This window comes from Myiozetetes cayanensis, unplaced genomic scaffold (genome assembly GCF_022539395.1).
Source record: "Myiozetetes cayanensis isolate MyiCay16 unplaced genomic scaffold, myiCay2020 scf69, whole genome shotgun sequence".
NCBI classification, from domain to species: Eukaryota; Metazoa; Chordata; class Aves; order Passeriformes; family Tyrannidae; genus Myiozetetes; species Myiozetetes cayanensis.
This window is the reverse complement of record NW_026087953.1, coordinates 24,390-49,782: the sequence shown is the minus strand read 5'-3', so window position 1 is coordinate 49,782 and position 25,393 is coordinate 24,390. Positions and strand designations below refer to the sequence as shown.

At 43.8% G+C, this 25,393-nt stretch overlaps 1 protein-coding gene across 4 annotated transcripts in view; it reads right to left on the bottom strand.

Moving 5' to 3' along the window:
• LOC126651594 (kinesin-like protein KIF2A) overlaps positions 1-23,776 on the bottom strand; it is a 102,474-nt gene extending 78,698 nt beyond the window's left edge. For 3 of the 4 annotated variants that reach the window (XM_050337548.1, XM_050337549.1, XM_050337550.1), the window contains exon 1: positions 23,569-23,775. In XM_050337548.1, coding sequence (XP_050193505.1) covers positions 23,569-23,632 — 64 coding nt within the window. In that variant the 5' untranslated portion in view covers positions 23,633-23,775. Of the gene's footprint in view, positions 1-23,568 lie in introns of all 4 variants that reach the window. The other variant, XM_050337551.1, reaches the window with a different exon arrangement.
• Positions 23,777-25,393: the final 1,617 nt, after the last annotated feature.

Sequence of the window (25,393 nt, the reverse complement as noted above, 5' to 3'; positions counted from 1 at the left end):
TGGGAGCAGGACTCAAGCTTCACATGGAGGACAACATTGCCTTGGCAAGGATGCTTGTTATCATGCCAGTCTTCCGACACACCGGGGATGCAGCTTCTGCTATGGGGAATTCTAAGCATTTTGGGGTCAGTAAGATAACCTCATAAGTAACACCTGAGTGAGTGGTGGGCTGTCTTGGGGGCTTGTTTCCCTTCTCTTTCTGGTCTCTCGACTTCTCGTTCTGTTGGCTACTTTGTAATAAATATTGTTTTGTTGAGCTTTCAATGGTGTACTAGTTTCAGTTTCGGCATTCTCCCTGCAACAATCATATATTCACAAGGCAACCTCCCTTCCAAAGTATAAAGAAAGCCCAAACAAAAAATAAAAACAACAAACCAAAAATCCACCAATTTTAAACATTCCTGTGAGGTTTTCCAACACCCACAGGTCCCTTTTATGACCTATATGAATCCCTGCAGTTCTCACATTTGAGGAAGATTAGCACTTAGAACTGCAACTTTATTTAAATGAGAACAAGATATGCTATGATAGTATTTTCTATCCTCTATCACATTTTTCTTTTATTACCACTGCATAAGTAAAGGGTTTCATTCAATCACTGGTAACGACATTCATATCTTTTCTATGAGTTGACAGATCATAAACAAGTTATGGGAATAGTTCAATGTCTTCTTATATGTATTTTTTTACTCCCATAAAACTGAAAATAATTTAACATCTCCTTGCACATTTAGTCAGTAGTTCTTTGGACTCCTTTAAAACAATTTTGCTGGTAGTTTTTTAAAAATCTTTAAAAACTGTTTCTGGAAGTTCCTCTCCAGAACCCTTCGTTATATATTTTTACAGATCAAAGTCCTCTCTGTTCAGTATAAATTTCAATACAGTTATGTTATGTAGGAGCAAAGGGAGATTAAGTCAAGTATCTCTTTCAAACAGCACTGGGGTTTAGTAGTTGTTAAAATATTTTTAGTTTTCCTAAAACAAGATTTAAGATTGTAGTGGATTAAAATAGTGCAGTGAATACTGACTGCTAAAAGATTGAGATGATTTAGCCAGTCTTCTCCCTCCCTTCCCCCTTTCTCATTTTGTTCATGGCAGATACCTCCTTTTCATGATTTACTCTGCTTTCTCTGAAGCTGACAGTAGCTGTCTAGAAACAATAGCTTCATGTATCACATAGAAAATTTCTACTTGCCCCTTTTAAAGATGTTTTAAAGATGTTTATGACTGGTACCATTTGACATTTATGACCTACCCTGTCAAATAGGGACGTTTTTTTGTTTGTTGCTTTGATTTTCTTTAATTCCTCTTACTTTACAATGTTACATTTAGTAAGAATATTTACCATTACCTACTTTATTACAGAGCTGCCAACTGTTGCTCCTGGTTAAAAGTCAGAAGCCTTTAGTTTCATATAAGTTTAAAGTCTGTATTTTCCCCTTATCTTAACAAGGTTCTAAAAGATCAAGCTAAAATCAATAAGTAAACTTTGAGTATTATTTTAGTTCAAATGATAGAATATCTCAAGTTGAAAGGGACCCATAAGGATCATCAAGTCCAACTCCCTGTTGGGGTAGGCAGCGGGTCCGCAGACCCCCTGATGAAGGATATAGAGGAGAAGGATTTTGATTTAGACACTTTGAAGCCGTTTCCCTGAGGAATTCACAGGAGCAGTGAAAGATTTGAGAAGGTGCCAAAACTGACCAGTGAGAGAAGAATGTAAATAAGGTGTGAATATCCAATCGTGTGTAAGGGTTAATAATAGACCATAGATAGAGAGTTATTAATAGAAAGGTATATAAGGTTCTGTTAGCAGAGTGTGTATAAGTAAGACTGAACTGAGCAATAAAGCAGACTTTTGGATCATCATCACACTGTGCCTGGCTTTTATTTTTTTGGCCATCCTGACTACTACAACAACTCTCTGCTCCTCACAGGGCTACTTAAAACTAAACCATATCATCCAGATGCTCTTGAACTCTGACAGGCTTTGTGCCATGATCATTTCTCTGAAGAGTCTGTTCTAGTGACCAACCACCCTCTCAGTGAAGAACCTTTTCTTAATGTTGAATCTGAAATTCCCCTGATGTAGTTTCATTCCATTTTTTCATGTCCTATCACTGGTCACCAGACAGAGATCAGCACCTCCCCCTCCACTGCTCCTCTTGACAAAGTTGTAGACTGTGACAAGGTCCCCACTCAGCCTTCTCTTCTCCAGGCTGAATGAGCCAAGTGACTTCAGCCACTCCTCATAAGTCTTGCCCTTGAGACCTTTTACCATCTTAGTTGCCCTCCTCTGGACACACTCTAATAGTCTGATGTCCTTCTTATATTGTGGCACCCAAAACTGCCCCAAGGTGGGGCTGTACCAGTGCAGAGTAGAGTGGGGACAACCACCTCCCTTGACCAGCTGGTGATGCTGTGCCTGATGCACCCTGTGCCTCTCTACCCTCGAGGGAGTCCACAGCACCTCCTAGTTTAGTATCATCAGCAAACTTACTTACTGTACATTTGACTCCTGCATCCAGACCATTTAAAAAAACATTAAAGACCACTGGCCCTAAAATTTAGCCCTGGGGAATCCCATTGGTGACTAACTGCCAGCCTGATGTAACTCCATTTACTATAACCCTTTCAGTTCAATCCATCAGCCAACTCACTCAGTCTATTATAGACTTGTCTAGCTGTATGCTGGATATTTTGTGAAGAAGGATACTGTGAGAGAAAAAACCAAAACTTTGCTAAAATTAAAAAAAACCAAAACACATCAATTGGCTTCCCTTGATAATCTAGGTGGGTGACTTTGTCATAAAAGGAAATTAAGTTGGTTAAGTAGGACTCTCCCCTCGTGAACCCATGCTGGCTGTGATCAATGACTGCATTTTCTCTCAAGTGTTTTTCAAATACTCCCAGAATAACTTTTTCCATAATTTTACCAGGCACTGAAGTGAGACTGACAGGCCTGTAATTACCGGGGTCATCCTTCCTATCCTTCTTGAAAGTTGGGGCAACATTTGCCAGCTTCCAGTCAACTGGGACCCCTCAAGACTCCCAGGACTGTTGAAAAATAATGGAGAGCTCCCATGATAACATCAACCAGCTCTTTCAGTACCCTGGGATGAATCCCATTTGGCCCCATAGACTTATAGGGATCCAGATGGAGCAGCAGATCCTGCACAAGTTCAGAGTTGGCTGGGAGTTTATCCTCCCCTCCAGTCACAGTCTTCCAACACAGGGCTCTGGTGGTCCCAGGGCCCAAGATCAGTTTTAAAGACAGAGGTAAAGAAGGCATTAAACCTCTCTGCTTTGTCCATGTCCCTATTCGTGAGGTGACTGACCTCATCAAGTAACAGGTCAATGCTATCTCTGATCTTCCTTTACTTTTTGTTATCCTTCACAGTGCTGACCAGTTTGAACTCTAATCAAGCTTTGGCTGCACAATGCTGAACAGCAATCTCTGTAGTCCTCATGTGTTCCTTGTCCCTGCTTCCAACATCCATATACTTTCCTTTTCCATCTAAGTTTTAGGAGAAGATCCCTGCTCAGCCAAGACGGCCTTCTGCCCTGCTTGCCTGACTTTTGACACTTTGGAATTGCCTGCTCCTGCACGCTTAAGAAATGGCTCTTAAAAAATGACCAGCATTCATGGACCCCCTGGTGCAACTGGAGGTTGTTTCCTCTTGTCTTATTGCTTGGTGTTTTGGAGAAGAAAAGGACCCCCACCTCACCACAGCTTCCTTTCAGTTAGTTGTAGAGAGTGAGAAGGTCCCTCCGAGCCTCCTTTCCTCCAGGTTGAACATCCCCAGCTCCCTCAGCCTCTCCTCATGAGATTTGTGCTACAGACCCTTCCCCAGTTCTATTGCCCTTCTCTGGACATGCTCCAGCACCTCAATGCCTTTCTTGTAGTGAGGGGCCCAAAACTGAACACAGGATTTGAGGTGCAGCCTCACCAGTGCCAAGTACAGGGGGACAATCACTTTCCTGGTCCTGCTGGTCACACTATTGCTGATACAAGCCAGGATGCCATTGGCCTTCTTGACCACCTGGGCATGCTGCTGGTTCATGTTCAGGCACTGTTAACCAGCACCACCAGGTCCTTTTCTGACAGGTCACTTTCCAGCCACTCATCCCCAAGCCTGTAGCACTTCAGGGGGTTGTTGTGACCCAAGTGCAGGACCCAGCACGTGGCCTTGTTGAACCTCATAACATTATCCTCGACCCATCAATCCAACCTGTCCAGTTGCCTCTGCAGAGCCTTCTACCCTTCAGCAAATAACACTCCCATCCAACTTGGTGTCATTCACAAAATTGCTGAGGGTGCACTCGATCCCCTCATCCAGATAATTGATAAAAATATCAAACAGGACTAACCCCAAAACTGAGCTCTGGGGAACACCACAGTGACCAGATGCCAGCTGGATTTAACTCCATTCACTACCACTCTCTGGGCCCAGCCATCCAACCAGTTTTTTACCCAGTGAAGAGCACACCTGTCCAAGCCATGAGCAGCCAGTTTCTCTAGGAGAATGCTGTGGGAAACAGTGTCAAAGGCTTTACTGAAGTCCAGGTAGACAACATCCCCAGCCTTTCACTGGTTCAGTCACTGAGTCAACTAGCTTCTTCAGCAACAAGTTTGTTATCCCCATATCCAGGGACAAAGTTTTGCTGGCAGTTTATCTCCTATGGCCAATTGTCGTGGTTTTGCCCACCAGCCTGTCCCTGGGGCTGAGGATGGTTTTGTCCAGGTGGATTTCCGGACAAAAAGCCAATCAAAACTCTCAGTAACGCCTTCGTTAATTACATATTTAAGAAAACGGAAGAGAAGGTGGATGCGCAGTTGAAATTGGTAGCCATGTAGGAGCGGCGGTAAGCCCCAGGTGGGGGCCAGGCCTTCTCCTCCCCCGGCTCTGGGCCGGGGGCAGGTGTGGCACTGAAGCCCCCCTTCTCTCTCCTGTAAGAGAGTGGAAGAAAAAAAACTTCAGAGGTTGACTGCTTGGATGAGAAACGCTACAGAAAGAATTCCAGCAGAGAGATAAGGGACCTCCAAGGTCGAAGTTGGCAGCCAGAGGAGAGAGAAGTTTGAAGGGAGGGCTGTTTCTCCCCCCTTTTTGCTCTCTCCCTTCAACAGGGAAAAGACTGAAAAATAATCCCTGCCACCTGTAGAAGTTTGTTGGGGTGAGGAGACCCTCATGCGGCTCACAAAGGAGATTGTGGATATACAAGGAAGCCGAGACTTCATGAGAAGGACTGAAATGAGGCAGAGTCCTGTTGAAGGTTTATGACCCTGAGAAGGATTAGGCTTATGCCGGAGTGAGAAAGGCTTGGGTAAGCTTGGGATCTCAGTGAGAGATCCATGATGCTGATGCTGGAAATTTGTGACCCTGAGAGAACCTACACTAGAGCAAGAATGGTTCAGGTAGGGATGTTGGGATCTGTGTGTGGGATCCATGCTGCTGTTGAAGATTTATGACCCTGAGAGAGAAGCTTATGCCAGAGTGAGAACGGTTCGGGTAAGCTTGGGATCTCAGTGAGAGATCCATGATACTGATGCTGGAAATTTGTGACCCTGAGAGAACCTACGCTGGAGCAAGAACAGCTTGGGTAGGGATGTTGGGATCCATGTGTGGGATCCATGTTGTTGCTGAAGATTTATGACCCTGAGAGAGAAGATTATGCCGGAGTGAGAACGGCTCGGGTAAGCTTGGAATCCAAGTGAGGGATCCATGCTAGACCCATGTCGGAGAGGTCTATTCAAGGACTGTTCTCCCGTGGGGAGGGACCTCCACAGGAAAACAGGGGTGGACTCAAAAACCATTATCCCTTGTAAACCTGTGGTGAAGATTCATGGTAAGCAAGTGTCCCCTTGCAAGTCCATGAAAGAGAAAACCTTCAGGGCCTGGGTAACCCCCAGCCTCCGATCTTAGCCCAGGAATGGGGTAGGCCCAGCCCTAGAGGCCAACACATAGCAAGAGAAAAAGAGTTCCAGCTATGATGAAAAGGAGTTGTCATCCTGAGATAACAGAAGAGCTTTAAAGTGCTGCAGTTATTGAAGAGACCTGGAGCTCTGAGAATGGAGAAAGAGACTACTTCTCCTCCTTGGACTGATATAAAGGGGGGAGAAATATTTCTGTAAATACATAGTACTTAAGTAGAATTGTTGTAGATATAGTTCTTTAGTTTTAGCTTGTTAGTAATAAATGTTAATATTATTTTCCCAAATCCAGTCTCTTTTGTCTGCATAAACCTTCTCTCAACTAATAGTAATTGTGTGAGGGGTGTGAAAGTAAATTGATCCAGAGCAAAACCACGACACCAATGATTTTAAGCTCAGCTAATTCCTGGTCACTGTGACCAATAGAGCCATCAATAACCACCAGAGTTCTTCTCTACAGTTTGATGAAAGTTTATTGTAACTTAAAAATCATCAGGTTGTGATTTATATTTACTTCATTCATCACCACCTGGATTCCTATCCTATTAAAATGTCAAGATGACCTGGGAAGTTCAATCATAAATGTAGTATAGAAGAACATGCAAACATAACCCAAAATTGAATCAGAAACCTGGAGTTAAAATAGACTATTTCAGTTGGAAGGGACCTACAGTGAACATCTAGTCCAACTGCCTAACCACTTTAGGGCTGACCAAAAGTTAAATCATGTTATTAAGGGCATTGTCCAAATGCCTCTTAAACAGTGACAGGCTTGGGGCATCGAACACCTCTTTAGGAAGCCTGTTCCAGTGTTTGACCACACTTTCAGTAAATAAATACTTCCTCAAGTTCAGTCTGAAGTCCCCCTGATGCAGTTTTGAACCATTCCCATGTATCCTGTCACTGGATCCCAGGGAGAAGAGCTCAGTATCTCCCTCTCCACTTCTCCTCCTCCAGAAGCTGTGGGGAACCATGAGGTCACCCCTAAGCCTCCTTTTCTCCAAACTAGACAAACCCAGAGTCCTCAGCTACTCCTCACAGGACATACCTTCCAGCCCTTTCACCAGTTTTGTTACCCTCCTCTGGATGCATTCGAGGACCTTCACATCCTTCTTAAATGGTGCATGCAGTTTCCAAAATCTAAGTGTAAATGTGCTTTTAAAGTTTAATTCATTTTCACTGCCCTTGTCCTAGAGACAGAGATCCTCATCACCACATCATTATGCATGACTGCATCTCTAGCAAACACTTTGATGGATCAGTTTGGAATACACCTCAAACTCCTTATGTAGTTCAGCCACAAAGGGAAAGTAACACATTTTAATGATTGCAAGATGTGCAGCACTGGGCAACAAAAATTCTAGATCCAAACTCTGCAAGGGAACAAGTATTCTATGCACCTGTCATAGTTCCGATTTTAGCAAGGAAATTTTCTTTCCTTTCCCCCTGTCGTGTGTGTGTGCTCTGTATATGGGTCATTAGTTGAACAAAAGAACCGGCTCTGGCCCACTAACGGCCGAGATTAGTTTCCTTGACAATGAAGGGGGGGAGTTGGTTGATGTGTGACTGGAAGGGGGTGGAGGCTGGGGGGAGAGGGTAGTCTCTCTCTCTGCCCGGGGGAGAGCCTGCTGCGTGCTGCAGACACTGCCGGGTTCCTTTGTCTCTTTCTAGTCGGAGGGGAGTTCTGGTTGCTGCTCTTGGCTCAGCTGTGGTTGGCTGCAGGCCCTTCTTACAACGGACCCTAATCAGCTGAAGTTTGTGAGTTTTCTTCCATTGGGAGAACTTTCTGTTTTATTGCTGTTGTTTTCCTTCCCCTTCTTTCCCCCCCACCTGGCAGTAGCCAAGGATCTCACAGCGCCGCCTGGTGACGGGCACTGGACATTACAAGTTCTACTCCTCCAGTGATCCAACAGCGCCACTTGGTGACTACAATAGGACACTACAAGTTTTTGCACCTTCAGTGACCCAACAGCGCCACCTGGTGAATGGTACAGGACATTACAAATTTTGCATCTCCAGTGACCCGACGGCGCCCCCTGCTGACTGTGGTTGGAACTGCACCAAAGGGTGCAAGAAATTGAACTATTTTCCTTTTGCCGGTTTATCGGTTTTGTTCTTGAAGGGGATTATTGGTGGGTATAGGAGTATTATTTAGTGATTTTACTTGGGTTTTTTTCGTGTTCCTGTTAATACACACATTCCTTTTAATAAAGGGCTGTTATTTTCCCTTTTCCATAATTTGTTTTCCTTCAATCGAAGCCTCTTAATTTTGGATTTATAATTGCTTGGAAAGAGAAGTTTGGGTCTTTTCCTCCTAATCCATCCTCAGCAAAAGACCCTTGTCTCATTTAAACTGGGACAGCACCTCCTTTCTAAAGAGAAACCTTTAAACAAAGCACATGCTTTACCTCCCTCCACTCACATACACATTCAGTGTGTTCATCCACTGAAGGCAACTCTTAACATACTATACTGTAACTAACAGAAGAGAGTAAAAATACTCACACTTCTGATACCTAGGATTACACAGAACTTTCAGTGCCTGATGGGAGCCATGAGAAACTCAAACTTGAACTTGACAAAGCTTCAGTGGTATTATTATGTCATGGTTTTGCTTGTTCTGGGAAACTAAGCAGGAATTTTCCCTTCCCCCTGCCCACTGTGTGAAAGGGATGTTAAATAGACAGGTTGGCTGTGCCTTGGACAATGGACTAACACAAAAGAAGTGGTTAGTAAAGCCACATTCCAAGTTGATGGCCCTCAAGAGTCTGTGGGGAGGGGTGAGGAGTTGTTTTTACTTTTTTTCTCCTCTCCTGGGAAACAGCAGGGACTTTGTTGTTGCCTGAGCTGGGACAAGGTCTGGGTGGCAGGAGCTCCGATGTGGTTTTGTTCTCAGCCTGGTTGCCCAGCTAGTTCAGTTCTACCCAACCCAGAACCTGCTTGGATTTTCATCGGAGAGGAACTATTCAGGAAGGAGGTCACGCTCTTCCCCTCCTCCGTTCCTGTTTTTTTTGTTTTGTTTTTTTTTTGGTAGTGGTTCTTGTGCACATCAAAGGAGAGGGGAAGACATATGGTCCAGCTGGAGACAGAGTGAGTTCTCTTGGAAAGAACATTTTTTTTCTTTCCCTCCTTTCTCCCCTTTCCCGGTGAGGGGGAGGGAAGACCTCCATTTTAAGCTTCTCTAGCACAGTCGGGGGTCCCTCATGTGGTGACCACCGGTGATTCAACAGCGCACCTGATGGTTGGCACAGAACACTGCAGGCTCTGCATCTCCATTGATCCAACAGCTGACTGTGGTTAGAATTGCGCCAAAGGGTACAAACTGAACTGTTTACCCTTTTTTGTTTGTTTTGAAGGGGATTATTTTTGTGTATAGGATTATTGTCTGGTTGTTTTACTATGTGTTCTATTGTTGTTCTGCCAATACACATATATCTTTTAATAAAGGGCTGTTATTTTTCTTTTTTCCACACTTTCTCAATTGGAGTCTCTTAATTTTGGATTTACAATTGCTTAGAGGGAGGAGTTTGGGTCTTCCTCATAACTCATCCTCAGTAAAACACTTGTGTCTCGTTAAACTGAGATATATTGATAACTTGAAAGCAATTAACATTCCTCTGTGTGAAAAGCATGATCACCCACAGATAAAAATGCAACCCAAGTCAAAGATTTATTGTTACTTTAACTCACTTTGTTACTGCTTGGGATTAGACAATTATGTTTTACAGAGTCGGCATTGCAGAAGGAATAATAGAACCATAGAATCATTAAGGTTGAAAAAGACCTCTAAGATCATCGAGTTCAACCATTAACCTAACACTGCCATCTTTACCACTAAACCATGTCCCTGAGTGCCATATCCACACGTTTTGTGAAGATTTCCAGGGATGGTGACTCAACCACTTCCCTGGGTAGTCTTTTCCAATGCTTCACAAGCCTTTCAGTGAAGAAGTTTTTCCTAATATCCAATCTAAATCTCCCCTTGTGCAACTTGAGGTCATTTCCTCTGGTCCTGTCACTTGTTACCTGGGAGAAGAGACCAACCACCATCTCACTACAACCTCCTTTCAGGTAGTTGTAGAGAGCAATAAGGTCCCCGAGTCTCCTTTTCTCCAGACTAAACAACTCCAGCTCCCTCAGATGCTCCTTATAACGCTCATTCTCTAGTCCCTTCACCAGCTTTGTTGCCCTTCTCAGGACATTCTCCAGCACCTCAAAGTCTCTTAAAAAAAAAAAAAAAAAAAGTATAAGTCTGAGAAATTCATTCCCTTTTCCAGGAAAGCTAATTTTAATGTAATTTTTCACACAGCTTTATTGCCTTTTGTCTAACAGATGTAAAATCTAGTTTTACATACTTAGCAATGACCTGTGGGAATGCAAATTCTTCATGACACTGCAGAAATGAGATTTCAGCAAGAAGTCATGGGATTTAAACAAAAGTAAGGAAGAACTGTTTGCACTTACTGCTTAAAGTCTTGCACCATCTGTGATAAGCAAGACAAACTAACAGTCTTGTAAACAGTGCATGATAGTTGTCTTTATGGTTTTGTTTTGCCCCATCAGTGGTTTTAATCATAATGGAAAACTGCTTGCTTACCTATTTCATGGAAAAGTACCTTTTGTGTGTCCCTTCCCCCAAACCCTGGCTATGAATGTAATGGAAAAGTACTGGCATGCATGTTCCTTACCCAAACCCTATATATACCAAAGGTTGTAATCAATAAATGATTCAGTTTGTCCATACAACCTGGGTCCATGCCTCAGTTGATACAAATGGCGCCCAAACAGGGACTGGAACCTGGACGGGAATAAAGGCAAGGACATGACGGTCCTGTTCCGGTAGTGACGCGCAGCCGAACTGGAAGAGAAGCACACTGAATAGTACCTTTCTGCTGGACAGACGGTAAGCGGCTGCTGACTAGGGCCGTATAGTGCCCAGGGGCCAGAAAAGAGCCCCAGAATAAAAAGAGTATCAGATAAGTGTCCAGAACAAAAGACTGTTTAGGAAATGGGGTCTAAAATGTTCTCAGAACAAAAGACAGTTTATGAAGTGATGAAATGCCTGCTTAAACAACATGGGCTCAAAATAATGACTTTTCTTTGCAAAACTTACTGCTGTGGGCACTGAAAAATCATCCTGGGTAACCATAATGGAAAACTGCTTGCGCACCTGTAATGGAAAAGTACTGGCATGCATGCTCCTTCCCCAAAACCCTATATTTATCAAAGTTTATAATCAATAAACGATTCAGTTTGTCCATACAACCTGGGTCCATGCTTCAGTCGCTACAATGACCAAAGTCTGCAAAATTAATTCCACATAACACTCTTCAACAGAGAAAGGGCAATGCCATCTTCATAACACCCTCCCAGAGAACTACCCATGGCTGCTGTTTTCCAGGAGCAATTACAAGGCACAGAGAAGAGTTGCACGAGACAAGAATATCTAGCCCTGTATTCTGCCTCCAATAGCAGTTGCACTTGAGAAAAGCATTTAACATAACAGGTGTACTTCACTGTCTCACAGTAAATCAATGGTTTATGGATGTTCTAAGCCTCAACTTATCTGTTTATCATGATACTTTCTGGGGATATGCAGAAAATGCATTTCAAGGGTATCAGACCCAGTACTGTCTTATAGCTAAACACTTAATACAGAATTCAAAGTGTCCCTTTACAGAGGTCAGAGTTGTAGAAAAATCAGGTCAACCACCTGTCTCTCTATTTGGAACACTATAGCAAGCTATAGGCTTTTTAATTATTCAAGTGAAAATAAGAAACAGTACTAAAACAGCAGTATATCAACTGAACATTATAAGGAGAGGAATGAGGGAAAAAAAAGAGAAGAAATAGTGCATGTGCCTGTACATATACAATATGAACAGATTTATGGCTATAACTAACATCAGTTTAAGGTAATCTACATCTGAATTACCATAGGTTTAGTTCCCTAAATTTAACTAAAAACTAACACTGACACAGTGGACAGACAAAAGCAGCACAGAGTTAATCCTAAACAGCTGTGGAATCACACCATTAGTCAAAAGTAACTGTAGTTAACTTAATTAGGATGAGTGTCTAACAGTTTTAAGTATCAAAATCTCAACCAAAACACAGTAAATATTGGTCCAAACACTGTAGTCAGGAACATTTTTTTTAGTGTCTATGTTCAGTTTAGTACTGAGAACAATTTAAATGAAACCCCAAATACCAAGTCCAAATAAATCCAGAGGTTTGGAATATACAACTGCAAGCAAGTTAAAAAAATTACATTAGAAGAAACTGTAACTATTCCCTCCTCAAAAAACTAAAAAGAAATTCAAGAAAACATTCCCTTCTGAAAAGACACAAGTGGTAAAACTGGAAAACATAGATAAGCTTTCAAGCAAACAAAAATAATTGCTCATATACCTGAAAGTTTGTTCATGTTTTTGAAATAGACGAACAAAAATAACAAGAAATGTATTCCAGCTCCATAAAAACCTACCCCACATCTGAAAATACACACTGAAAGCATCTAGGCTTCCAGATATCTCTAACTGCTACAGAGGCATTATGCAAAATTGATTATTCAGGCAATGTCTTCTTTAAAACCCTTTAAATTATAAACACCATCATGCTCAATCATATATTTTGTTTACTACTGTCATGGTTTAGTGTTCCCACTGAAACACCCCAGACCACGCATCACTTGCTCACTTCCCCCTCCCCCTGAAGTGGGCTGGAGAGGAGAATTGGAGCCACTAAAGGTAAAGATTACGGGTTGAGATAAGAACAATTTACTAGAAACAGTAATGAAATAAGAAAGAAAAACAGTAACAACAACAATATTAATAGCACAGTATACAAGATAGGGAAATGATTCACATGTAAATGCTCACCACTCGGAACCCTGTGGCACCTGACTGCACACCAGGACAACTACACATTTGCACTACTGGACAAAGTTAAGATTGCTTGGGAGTCCTTACTGTGGACTTCTGTATCTTACTTTTTGCATTACGTTAGGAATTATGAAAAATTAACATAAACCTTTAACTTATCAAAAGTCATTGAATTATTTTCCTCTATGACTAAACATACTGTGAATATTTATAGTGAACACCATATTTTAGAGTTCACAATAGGTTGAACAGTTTTGGTCACAGCAGTATAAGAAAGATATTAAGTTCTTAGAGAGCGTCCAAAGGAGGGCAACAAAGATGGTGAAGGGCCTTGAGGGGAAGCCATATGAGAAGCGGCTGAGGTCACTTGGTCTGTTCAGTTTGAAGAAGAAGAGACTGAAGGGAGACCTCATTGCGGTCTCCAACATCCTCATGAAGGGGAAGAGGAGGGGCAGGCACTGAGTGATCTCTTCTCTGTGGTGACCAGTGACAAGACCCAAGGGAATGGTCTGAAGTTATGTCACAGGAGGTTTAGGTTGGTGTCATGGTTTAGTTAGTTCTTGGAAACCTGGCAGGAATTTTTTTCCCTTCCCCCTGCCCCTGTGTGCAGGGTTGTTAAGTGAGCACTCACAGCCCACAAAAGGAATGGCCGGTTGGTTAATTGATGAGAGATTAGTCTCCTAGGAAACAGGGGAGATGAGGGGGCTACTGTTTACTTTTTTTTTCTCTCGTCTCCTGGGCAACAGAGGGAGGAGTTGGTGTGCTGGGGATGGCTGGAACACAGGTCAGAGTGGAGGTTGGTGGTTCCTGTTGCTCGGGACTTGCTTTCCATTTGCCTGGTTTTTTTTTTCTCGTATGGGAGGAGTTGTTTTTCTGGGGGTTTTTCCCTTTTTCCCTGTTCCTGTTTTTTTTTTTTTTTTTGCCTGGCAGTGGTCCTTGTGCAAATCATGAGGAGAGAGAGAACTGTGCAGAGCAGATTTACCAGTCGGAGTAAGTAAGAGTTATCTATGTTTTTTTTCCATTGGGAGGATTTTCTTTTTTTGTTGTTGTTTCCCTTTCCCCCTCTCCCCTTTCCCGGTGTGTGGGAATGGAAGGGGAGCCCAGTTTTTTTGGTTTCTCCAACACACCCCGGAGGGTGTTTCTACCAGTGATTCCCACAGCGCCACCTGGTGACTGGCACAGGACATTACAAGCTCTGCATCTCCAGTGACCCAACGGTACCCCCTGTTCACTGTGGTTGGAATTGCACCAAAGGGCGCAAAATCGAACTGTTTACTTTTTCCCTTTGCCTGTTTATCGGTTTGGTTTTGAAGGGGATTATTTGTGGGTATAGGAGTATTGTTTGGTTGTTTTACTAGTTTCTTTTCATTGTTTCTACTAATACACACATACCTATTAATAAAGGGCTGTTATTTTTTCCTTTTCCATAATTTGTTTTCCCTCAATTGGAGCCTCTTAATTTTGGATTTATAATTGCTTAGAGGGAGGAGTTTGGGTCTTTTCTCATAAATCATCCTCAGCAAAAGACCCCTGTCTCATTTAAACTGGGACAGTTGGATATTAGAAAAAGGTTCTTCACCCAGAGGGTGGTTGGGTACTGGAACAGGTTCCCCAGGGAGATGGTCACAGCACCAAACCTGACAGAGTTTGAGAAGCATTTGGACAATACTCTCAGGCACATGGTGTGACTCTTAAGGATGGTCCTGTGCAGGGATAAGGGTGTGGTAAGGAAGACAAGATACCCAATAAATGATAGGAAAAAAGTTTAAGAAAAAAAAAAAGAAAAATTAAATTTTATAACATTTGCAAAGGAATAACCTTAACAAGAACACCACAATGAAGTGAATTTACTCCATTCTGTTACTTATTTCTCAAGCACAAAAAAAAATAAATCACAGTGGCACACTCCACAGGTCAAGCCAACAAAAATGCTACAGATTTTGTGCTCCGGGGAATCATTTAACCAATAGAAGATAGGATACTAATTAATAAGAGAACTATGTAACTTGCAACCAATGAACATTAATGCTTTTGTTTGTTGAAATGTATAAATAGTGAAAAGTTTTGATAGTTGTCATGCTGGCTTTGTGCATTTGCCACCCATCATCCCTTTCTACACAGAACTGTAAATAAATCAAATAACTGTGTGTGTGGATTTGCCTCTTGCACATTGGGTGAAAGAACCTATTTTTGGGACAACAAACCCAGGCAACAAGCCATTATAGAGAGTGGGTGGAAAGAGCAATAATTTTACCCACCAAACAGAAGGATAGATTCCTCCATAAAGGGAAACCCACAATACAAGTTGTGCAGTTCTAGTAGCCATATACAGCTACAGACATCATTGCCAGTATGTAATGCTGTGTTAACCACACTTGTGGAACAAACATGAGATTTGCTGAAGATCAGGACTTCAACTCTTGTCATTCAAAAGCTATTTATACAAAATACAGAAGGCCTACATAAATATCTGAGAATCTGGGAGTTACAGTGAAAATACACTTACTGCATAACAAAAGTCGAACACTTAAAAGCTTATTTGAAAAAGGACACAGAAAATTTGACACATCCTCCTCCAGCAATCCCCAGAAACTCTGGATGTAACAATATGAGAACCTACACTGGATAAGTAGGCCTAAATGTTGGACCAACTAGATCAATCAGCAATAGTAAATTTGAAACCCTGACTATTGTGGGGTCTGGTTACAGGATGGGTGCTAGCAAAGCATCCTGGGAGTTGTAGTTTGTAAGGACTCTGTCACACATGGGAAGTTAAATGCTTGTATAGGATTGGCTGATAAGGTCACTTGTTGTGACACGTCAGCATTTGAAACCACTATATAAGCCTTTGACTCTTTCAATAAAGCATGCATTCTTTACACACCACATTGGTGTCACTGCCTGGTCCTTAGGACCCATTACTTATATTAATACGACTGCTACATTTGGTGATCTGAACACGGGCACAAACCTTGTCCTGCATCAGGAAAAAATACAGAACAGACGTCAGGCACCAGCCTACATTAACGCTGAGGGACGTCTGCCATAAAAAAGCAAAGAAGACGCCAGGTACCAGAGAAAGGAACCTCTGATGGGTGTTGGCGGGAAGAACCGCGGGTGAGCTAGGAGAAAGTGTGCAAAAAAGGCCTAAAATTGGTAGGAAATTGCCTACGTTTTGAGAGGAAAGTTCTTGAGAAGGAAGAAGAGAAACCTGTGTCTTTGTCCCAGGTGAAAAGCTGAAACATGGGATCTACAAAGTCACATGAATTACAGGAAAATGCAGAAGCCTTAAATTCACTACTGAAGAGACATTCAGGGGAAATTAAAGAAGAAAAACTAGTGAACTTACTGCATTACCAAGAACTCCAGTGGCTGGAGCATTAAGAGTGACTGCTTGGCAGGAATATTGGAAGGACAATGAGACATGCAGCAATGCTCGGAGATATGAAGGTTTTTAGAAATCTGCCTGCATGGACTCAGGTGATGAACACCTTACTAACTGCACAAAAAAAGGCAAGTTCAGCTGCAGGATTAAACCCTAGACATCCCTCCCCCCCCTCCCCCAAACCCTGGTGCAGAAAAAATCCTTATAGAAGTAGAAAGTGAAACTGGCAGTGGGGGGTCTTACTGGGCATGACGGAGGAGAGAATCTGGGAAAGAGAAGGATTTGTTTCAGAGGGAGTGTTGTTTCACTGTGGCCAGGGACGGGAGGGAAACGTTATGAGTTACAATTCAGAGTAAACTTTTCGTGGGTGCACGGGTCCAGGGGAAAAGGAGCCGGGCTGGAGGGGGGGGGTAGGTATGGTGTTCAGACCAAGGGGCCAATACCAAGGAATGTACAGTGGACTCGCGTCGAGAGGGTCTGGGGAAGTACATGCAGACTGGCGGGTACCGTTTGCCCGTGGCAGGTTCTTGGTCACATGGAAGTACATGGTTACAAGGGCGGCGCCATCTTGTTCCCCCGGGAACAGGAAAAGAGCCTCTGTCTTTCGCCTGCGCAGCCATGCTATCCCAGTCACGCGGCTGGAGGGTGTCCTCCTCTTCCGGTGGCGTGGTAAATTTGTAATGCGCCTATGGTAGAAGTCGATAGTGATGACGCAAAGTGATACAAGGGAGGACCCAGGAGAAGGGTTAGTCGCGGTAGCTCTGAATGAGGAAAGATCTGTGAATGCGGAGTTGCATGTGAGAAATTGGAATAGATGCCGAGAGGACGCAGTTAAATCGGGCGATTGGGAAATACTAGATGCATGTCCAGTAGTATACTGACCATGGCAAAACCCTCAGTTCCAAAGCTTACCATATGAGGTAACTAAGGACCTGAGGCTAATAGTTAAAGAAAGCAGTGTTTCCTCGTCCCATATGTTTTCCTATTTGGAGACGATAGGTAGCACATATGTATTTACTCCCCATGATTGGAAAACACTGTTAAAAATGGCCTTAAGCATTACCCAATACAGTGTGTGGCTTTCAGACTTTTGGGAAAGTTGCATCGCTTATGCAAATGAACCGAGTGCTTTACAGGCAGGCATGACTGTTGATCATCTAGCAGGGGAGGGAGCTTACTCAGCTCCTGGGACCCAAATTGGTTATCCACAAGAGATTTATGAAGTTATATCAAAAATGATTTTGAGATCAGTGCGAAAGTTTCCTAGTACAGACAAAGACAGTAACTTGTCGTTTGCTAAAATCTTACAGGAAACCACTGAGCCATTCTCAAAATTTCTTGATCGGTTACAAACTGCCCTAAACAAACAAGTAGATGATGACACTGCCAGGGATTTGCTTTTTAAACAGCTTGCATACGAAAATGCAAATAACCATTGCAGGCAAGCTTTGCAATCCCTACCTAAAAGAGAAAGCTGCATGATTGCTGAAATGGTGTGAGCTTGCCAGAATGTGGGTTCTGCCGACCACCACTCTGCTTCCTTAACAACGGCATTAGCCGCCCAGCTAAAAGTAAATAATGGAGAAAAGGAAAAAGGTGGCTGTCATCGATGTGGGTAAACTAATCATCCTGTTAAGAATTACCCTAAAAAGCCCCCTCCACAGTGTACCACAAATACTGTAAGGGAAAGCAATGGGCTTGTAACTGTAGGTTGAGAGCTGACCACAGGAACAGTCCTGCGTTCTTGGGAAACTGCTGGCGGGGTGCGAGGTCGCCCGACCCCTGAAATCAAATAAATTTGGTCCCAAGCAATCAACTCACAATTTGCTCGCAGCCACCACAGGACGCGCTGGCCTGGACTTGGCCTCCAGGAAGCCAGTAACTATAACATCCACAGATGTGGTTTTAATACCAACTGGGGTGTGGGGACCTCTAGACCCGAGGGTGCATGGACTCCTAATCGGCCGTTCCTCTACCACGAGAATGGGTTTGTTTGTTTTACCCAGAGTTACTGATTCGGATTCTCTGTGTGAGATCCAAATCATGGCATGGACACCAGTACCGCCCTGCTACATACCTGAAGGGCAGAGACTGGTTCAGCTAATACCCTTCTACACCTTGTCACCACCTGGGGAGAGGGAGAGAGGCTCTGGGGCTTTTGGGAGCACAGGTGAACCACAAATATTTTGGACAAAGACGATCTCTGCCTCTCAGCCTATGCTGGTTTGCCAAATAGACGGACGCGAGTTTAAAGGCTTGGTAGATGCAGGGACTGATGTTACTATCATAAAGGATACAGAGTTTTCGTCTGACTGGACCATGGTGTTCCCTGCAGCGTCTATTCAGGGGGTGGGAGGCATGCAAAGGCCCAGGCAAAGTGCTCATCTGCCCACCGTTCTGGGGCCAGAGGGGCAGATAGCCAGAGTTGCACCTTTCATAGCTCCCATTCCTTGTACCCTGTGGGGAAGGGATGTCTTGGGTCAATTTGGCACTGTAATACATATTGTGGCAGAAGATAACCAGACAAAAGACACTCAGATTTTTCACTAAGGGCCATTGATCAGCCGTTCCACGAACCTATTAAACTGACATGGAAAACAGAGGACCCCGTTTGGGTTGATCAATGACCCTTGAAAAAGGAACGGTTTGTTCAACTGCAAAACTTAGTCCAAGAACAACTGGATGCTGGCCACATAGCACCAATTTCTAGCCCGTGGAATACCCCAGTGTTTTGTGTCCCTAAGAAAAGTGGCAAGTGGCGAATGCTACAAGATCTCAGAGCAGTCAATGCAGTCATTGAGCCAATGGGGGCGCTACAACCAGGACTTCCCTCACCTGCCATGCTCCCTGCAGGATGGTCACTGATGGTAATTGACCTGAAAGACTGTTTCTTCACTATTTTCCTGCATCCAAGTGATGCCCTTCGCTTTGCCTTTCCAGTTCCTTCCCTCAATCATGCAGAGCCTATGAAAAGGTTCCACTTGGTCGTTCTCCCACAGGGCATGCGGAATAGTCCAACTATTTGCCAAACAGTGGTTGCCAAAGCCATACGCCCTGTCTGGGAACTCTACCCTTCTGCTATTATTTATCACTATATGGATGGTATCCTAGTAGCTACTGCCCAAGAAACTGATTTACCACCTATTATGACTACTTTAACCAATGCTGTTCAAGAAGCAGGGTTACAGGTCAATCCAGAAAAGATCCAGAAGACTCAATCCTGGACCTACCTCAGATGGAGAATCACACAGTAAGAAATTGTGCCACAGCCACTGACTCTTAAGGTAAAAGACACTCTGACATTACATGACTTGCAGCAAATATTAGGAGGTATTAACTGGCTCAGACCGATACTAGGAATAACCACAGAGGAGTTGCACCCTCTCTTTGAACTGCTCAAGGGAGACTCGACTTTAACCTCCACTTGGTCTCTGACGACCGAAGCTAAACGAGCCCTGAAGGTATGCTCTCAAGCGATTGAAAACAAACAAGGCAGACGGCAACACCCTGACCTACATATCTGCCTTGCACTTGTCTCCAGCAAATTCCAGCCTTTTGCCATACTGTTTCAATGGGATCAGATGGAATCTGACCCTCTCAGGATTATTGAATGGTTATTTCTGCCCCACACACCACCCAAAACTGTTTGGACCTTTAATGAAATGTTCTCTAAGCTTATCATTAAAGGCAGAGCACGTCTACAGGAGTTGGACGGACGGGACCCCGAGATCATCTACATTCCAGCGACGAAAGACAACCTGGACTGGTTGCTTGCAGAGGATGCTGGGTTCCAGACTGCATTAACAAACTACAATGGTGACATTTCTATCCACTTCCCCAAACACAGACTCTGGGCAGAAGTGGGGAACCTACCTCTAATGACTGCACACCACTGCCGGCCACAACCTGTGGAAGGCATCACTGTGTTCACTGATGCATCTGGATGGTCACAAAAAGCTGTGGTAGCATGGGTAAACCCTATCACTGGACAGTGGAACAAAAAAGTACAGACCATAAACCAAGGTTCTGTATGAGTCCGAGAACTTACTGCAATCCATATAGCCTTTGAATTGTTTTCTGCTCAACCACTTAATGTTATTACTGATTCATGTTATGCTGCAGGTTTGGTTTTGCATCTCAAAGCCTCTTTCCTTCGAGATATCACTAATCTTTGTCTCTTTGCAGAAATACGCACTATATGGTTCCTTGTGAACCACAGAAAGTTTGATTTTTACATAATGCATGTCCGCTCCCACACAGATTTGCCAGGACCCATAGCGGAAGGTAACCAAAAAGCAGATGCTGCCGCTATGACCATCACAGTGCCCAAAGCTCTCGAGTAAGCTAAAATTTCCCACCTGTTTTTTCATCAAAATGCACGTTCCCTGAAAAGACAATTCCAAATTACAATAAATCAAGCTCGAGATATAATTATGTCATGTTCTGACTCTCAGTAAATTGCCCCCATGCCATCTAAAGAAGGGGTTAATCACTGAGGTATAAGAACCAATGAGATTTGGCAAACAGACATGACACACATAGCTGAATTTGGTAAACTAAAATATGTCCATGTTACAATAGATACCCATTCTAGGTATATTAATGCTACTGCAGACACAGGAGAAAAAGCAAGAGATGTTATCAAACACTGGCTTAGTTGCTTTGCAACTTTAGGAATTCCATAAAAACAGATAATGGTCCTGCATACTGCTCTTTAAAGGTCAAATAATCAAGTAATGTATTAAATAAAGAGAGAAAAAAATCATTGCTGTGTTGGTTTTGGTTAGGGTAATTTTCCTCACAGTGGTTGGTATGGGGCTGTGTTTTGGATTTGTGCTGAACACAGGGTTGATAATATAGACACGGTTTTTTTATTGCTGAACAGGGCTTACACAGAGTCAAGGTCTTTTCTGCTTTTCGTACTGCCACGCTGGCAAGGAGACTGGGGGTACACAAGAAGTTGGGAGGAGACGCAACTGAGACAGCTGACCCCAACTGACCAAAGGGATATTCCAGACTATATGACATCATGTTCAGTATATAAAGTGAGGGGAAGTAGGAGGAAGGGGGTACATTTGAAGTTATGGCATTTGTCTTCCCAAGTAAGGTTACGCAGGATGCATTCCTGTTTTCCTGGAGATGGTTGAACACCTGCCTGTCCATGGGAAGCAGTGAATTAATTCCTTGGTTTGCTTTACTTGCGTGCACAGTTTTTGCTTTCCCTATTAAACTGTCTTTATCTCAACCCATGACTTTTCTAGCTTTCACCCTTCCAATTCTCTCCCTGACCCCACTGGTAGGGGAGTGAGTGACTGCCTGCATGGGGCTTGGCTGCTGGCTGGGGTTAAATCATGACAATTGGCCACACTGGATGGAAGAGTTTGTAGGAACAACACAGTTGACAGGCAACAAGAGCCTCCCCCTGTTAGAAGCAGCTAGATTCATCTCGATTGCCTGTGTAACCACAGTTCAGATTGGAAACCTACCTTCTGAAAGGCAATGCAATCTAAATGCAATCTAGTGCTGGTTGTCCTTTGATATCTTTCTACATACCTAGGACAGTTCCTCCTACAGTTTACTGGAAAGAGAATGACTGAACAGAACAGTAGCCTGAGTCATAATGGGGCACCTCCTCCTCTAGTCCCAATGAAAAACAAACAAAGCTCACAATAACCAGGACTCACTAACTCTGGTATGACACTGCAGTCTGGTTGCTCACAAGGACCAAATTAACACAAATGCTCCAAATCCTATAGTTTGAGCAACTGCTGTGAAGGCATCCCCTTACTATACTACTGATGTGTAATACATTTAATGTGCTGCATCACATATGTGATACTGCAAAATATGTAAACCATTAACAATAATGAAAATAAAAATTATTATGTTCAAGAGTTACTGTCCTCACTTCTGACATCACAGTGAGCAGAACCCAGGGGAAGGGGGGGGGGGAGAAGCCAAGCATTCAAGCAGTCTCTTGCCTTATTTTCCAAAGGCATACAATACAAACAGCAACATTTATTAGAAGTTCACACAAGCCTCAGAAAAAAACAGTTTTACAAGTTGCTACAGTGAGGTTTTCTGAAACCTTAGACAGAGTTATGTAAATAACTGCCAGATCAATCAGATTCTTCACACGACACACAAACCATTAAGCACAAATTGAGGGTTTAGGTTTAATATAGTGTCCAGCTAACACTGACCATTATTTTATTGAATGGTTGAACTGCAGTATGGGACATGAATAAATAAGCTTGTTGGATTATTGTTTCCTGCCTCATGACAAAACCATGCTAACTTCAGTGCCTTTGATTTCCAGGTCTTTCTTCCCTTAAAAACATCTGCAAACTCCTGAATCTGGTGGGGGGAAACAACCAACTTTCCAGAAAATCCCAGCAGAATCCCCCCCCTGTTTAGTAGGTATCATAGATCTCACAGAGGCTGAGAATAGATTACATAGTCCCACTCAAATTGAAGAGCTGAAGTCACGAGTGACTTGCCATTGATTCAGTCAGTGAACTTCCCATTTCAGTTCTCTTTCCAGACAAATATGACAAATTAGTACCCTAAACCTAACACACACACTTCCTTTATTCACGTGTATTCCTAGTCAGCACCATACATCCTCTCATAAAGAGATACTGAGCAAGATGAGAAACAATGGATCCCCAACAGAGAAATAACAACTCATGGGCATAAATAGCACTCTTCGTATATTTTAATCATAAGGAACAACTGGAATAATAATATCAAACTTTTTTGTCAAACGATGAAAGTGTCTAAAGGCATTTCTGTAAGAGCATACTGTTGTGTCATTTTTTCAGAACACGGTTCACATGCCAGAGTAAACAAAAAGTTATTACTTTGCATTGAAGGCCTTTCCTCCTTCCATCACCTCATCCCCTCCCACCTTCCCAGGCTTTCCTCCACACACCTCTTTCCCACCAATCACCTCAACCCCATCCACAGCCACCTCACACGTCTCATTGCTCACCCCACACTTGTCCCGTTTTCCCCTTCCTCATGAGCCCATTACATCCCTGCTTCATTCCTCTCGCACCCACATCGCCCTTCTCTTCCCCACTTCAGCCCCTATCCCGCCACCGCACCTCCTCGTCGCCTCCTCTCCCTGCTGCAGCCTCCCTGCCCCCAGTGGAATCGGTAGCCCCCGACAAGCGCGAGCGCTCCCCGACAAGCGCAGCGCGCGCCAGGCCCGGTCACTTCCCAACCTCGCGCACACAATGAAGCCCGTGCACACAATGAAGCCCGCGCAGCCTCCTCCCCGCCCCGCCTGCGCCACGCACTGGGGCGGCGGCACTCGACCACTTCGCCGAAACAGCCCTTCCCGCCGCCCCTGCCCCACTGACCATCGCTGCGCTTGATCTCCACGTAGATCCCTATCTGAACCTTGCTGAAATTGGCCGCTGCCATGGCTTCATGGAGCAGCCGGGGATATCGGAGGAACTGCCGGTCGGCGCACAGCGGGCAGTGAGGATGTGCACAGTAGCAACGGTGGCGATGGCAGCACCGACCGCGGCGGCTTCGAGAGGGCGGGTAGGCGGAAAGGGGGGGAAGGGTGGAGAGAGAGAAGACGCCGGCCGGATACAATAAGCACTGGTAGCTGCAGCGCCTGTGCAGCACGCCGCAGCATCACGACAGGCCCGGCTCACAGAGGAGGCGGGGGCAGAAGCGCTGCCGCGGTTCATCCTCCGCCCTTCGCAGCACCTGAGCGGAGCTGGCACAAGATGGACACCCCCACTCCCCTGGGGCTGCCTCCCCGCTCGCTTTGGCCTGCCCTGGGAGATACTCGTCCCACGTCCGGGCTGCCTTTGCGAGCCTCTCCTCTTGGCCCTGTCCCTGACTTAAAAACACACACGTGCACCTATTTAGCACCAGATGGTGACTAAGCTGCCTCGAAGTTTTAATGTAATAGCTTTATCTACTAAATATCTACTCATAAGGCTCCTGCGTGTCAAGTAGAGTAGCTTAGAAGCATGCTTTGTACTTGCCAGCATCCCTTCAGTCTATTAGGTATTGATTCAAAGAAATCCTTAAACAATATGTAAAGCACACTTTTATTACTGCCAGGAAGATGCAGGGATTTCAACCCCCCTGTGCATTCTTATTACTATAGAGTAGTTACATAAAGTTTTATCATTTCAAACAGCTTAGGTTTCCCCCACCCCTCTTCTGTCTCCCTTGTGATACTACATGCTAGAAGTCTTTCCCACTTTCCCTGACAATCCTTTTTGTTTGTGTAAGCTAGCTTTATCTTAATTGCCCACAATTTGGGCAGCAGCCTTCTTTCAAGCAGTTAGAATTTTGCAAAGTCACACTTAACATAGGTAAATATTACTAACATAGCTAATTTTTTATTCTATTTTATCTTGTTTTTATTTCACTTCTCCCCTTTTCTTTTAACTAATGCAAATTCTTTTGCATTACCCTTTGTACAGTCCAGAGCACATGTACTTGTTGCACTATGGTCTTAATCCTCCACCACATCCATAGAATGATGATTGTCAGAAGGAAATCTGTCAGCATCAAGACCAAGACAGGGTGGACCAGGAAGTTAAACAGCTGGGCTGCAGTGGGTGATTGTATATTGTGAATCTGAGAAATCCAGTAAAGAAACTGCCCAGAAGCTTTTGGTCTTTTGAGCAGCAAAGGTATTTATTTGACAAAGTCCGGAGCAAGTGTGGTTTGGACCACAAAGCTCTTACTCCAGGGTAGTGGTACAAAACACAGTAATTTATACAGTTTTATTGTTTTACGTACATATTCATATGATTGCAACATCTAATTATGCATATTGATAATAGGTGGAGTATAGACGGAGTGCAGGTAGAGCTTGGGGCAGAGCTTTTCTTGGCCCTCAATTCTAGGGGTACGTCCGCCTTTCTTCATCATTGGGGCTGGGGTCTCTATTGTTTTTCTCAGTGTGACCTCTCTAACTTTCTATTGTTTTTGCCCCAACCACTGAAGCTTGGAGAGAACCTTGGTTTTAGGCCTATTCCACCTATTCAAATGTCTACCTTAGTTTACTTTTGACCCTGATTTATTAACCCTAAGCCCTTTGTATAATGCTTCTAACATTTTTCTCTAGTTTAGGTCCACTGAACTGAACAGAACAGAATTTCCTGTAACAGCATGAGCAGAGCAGATATGGAGGGGAGAGTTTTAGGGGAGAGT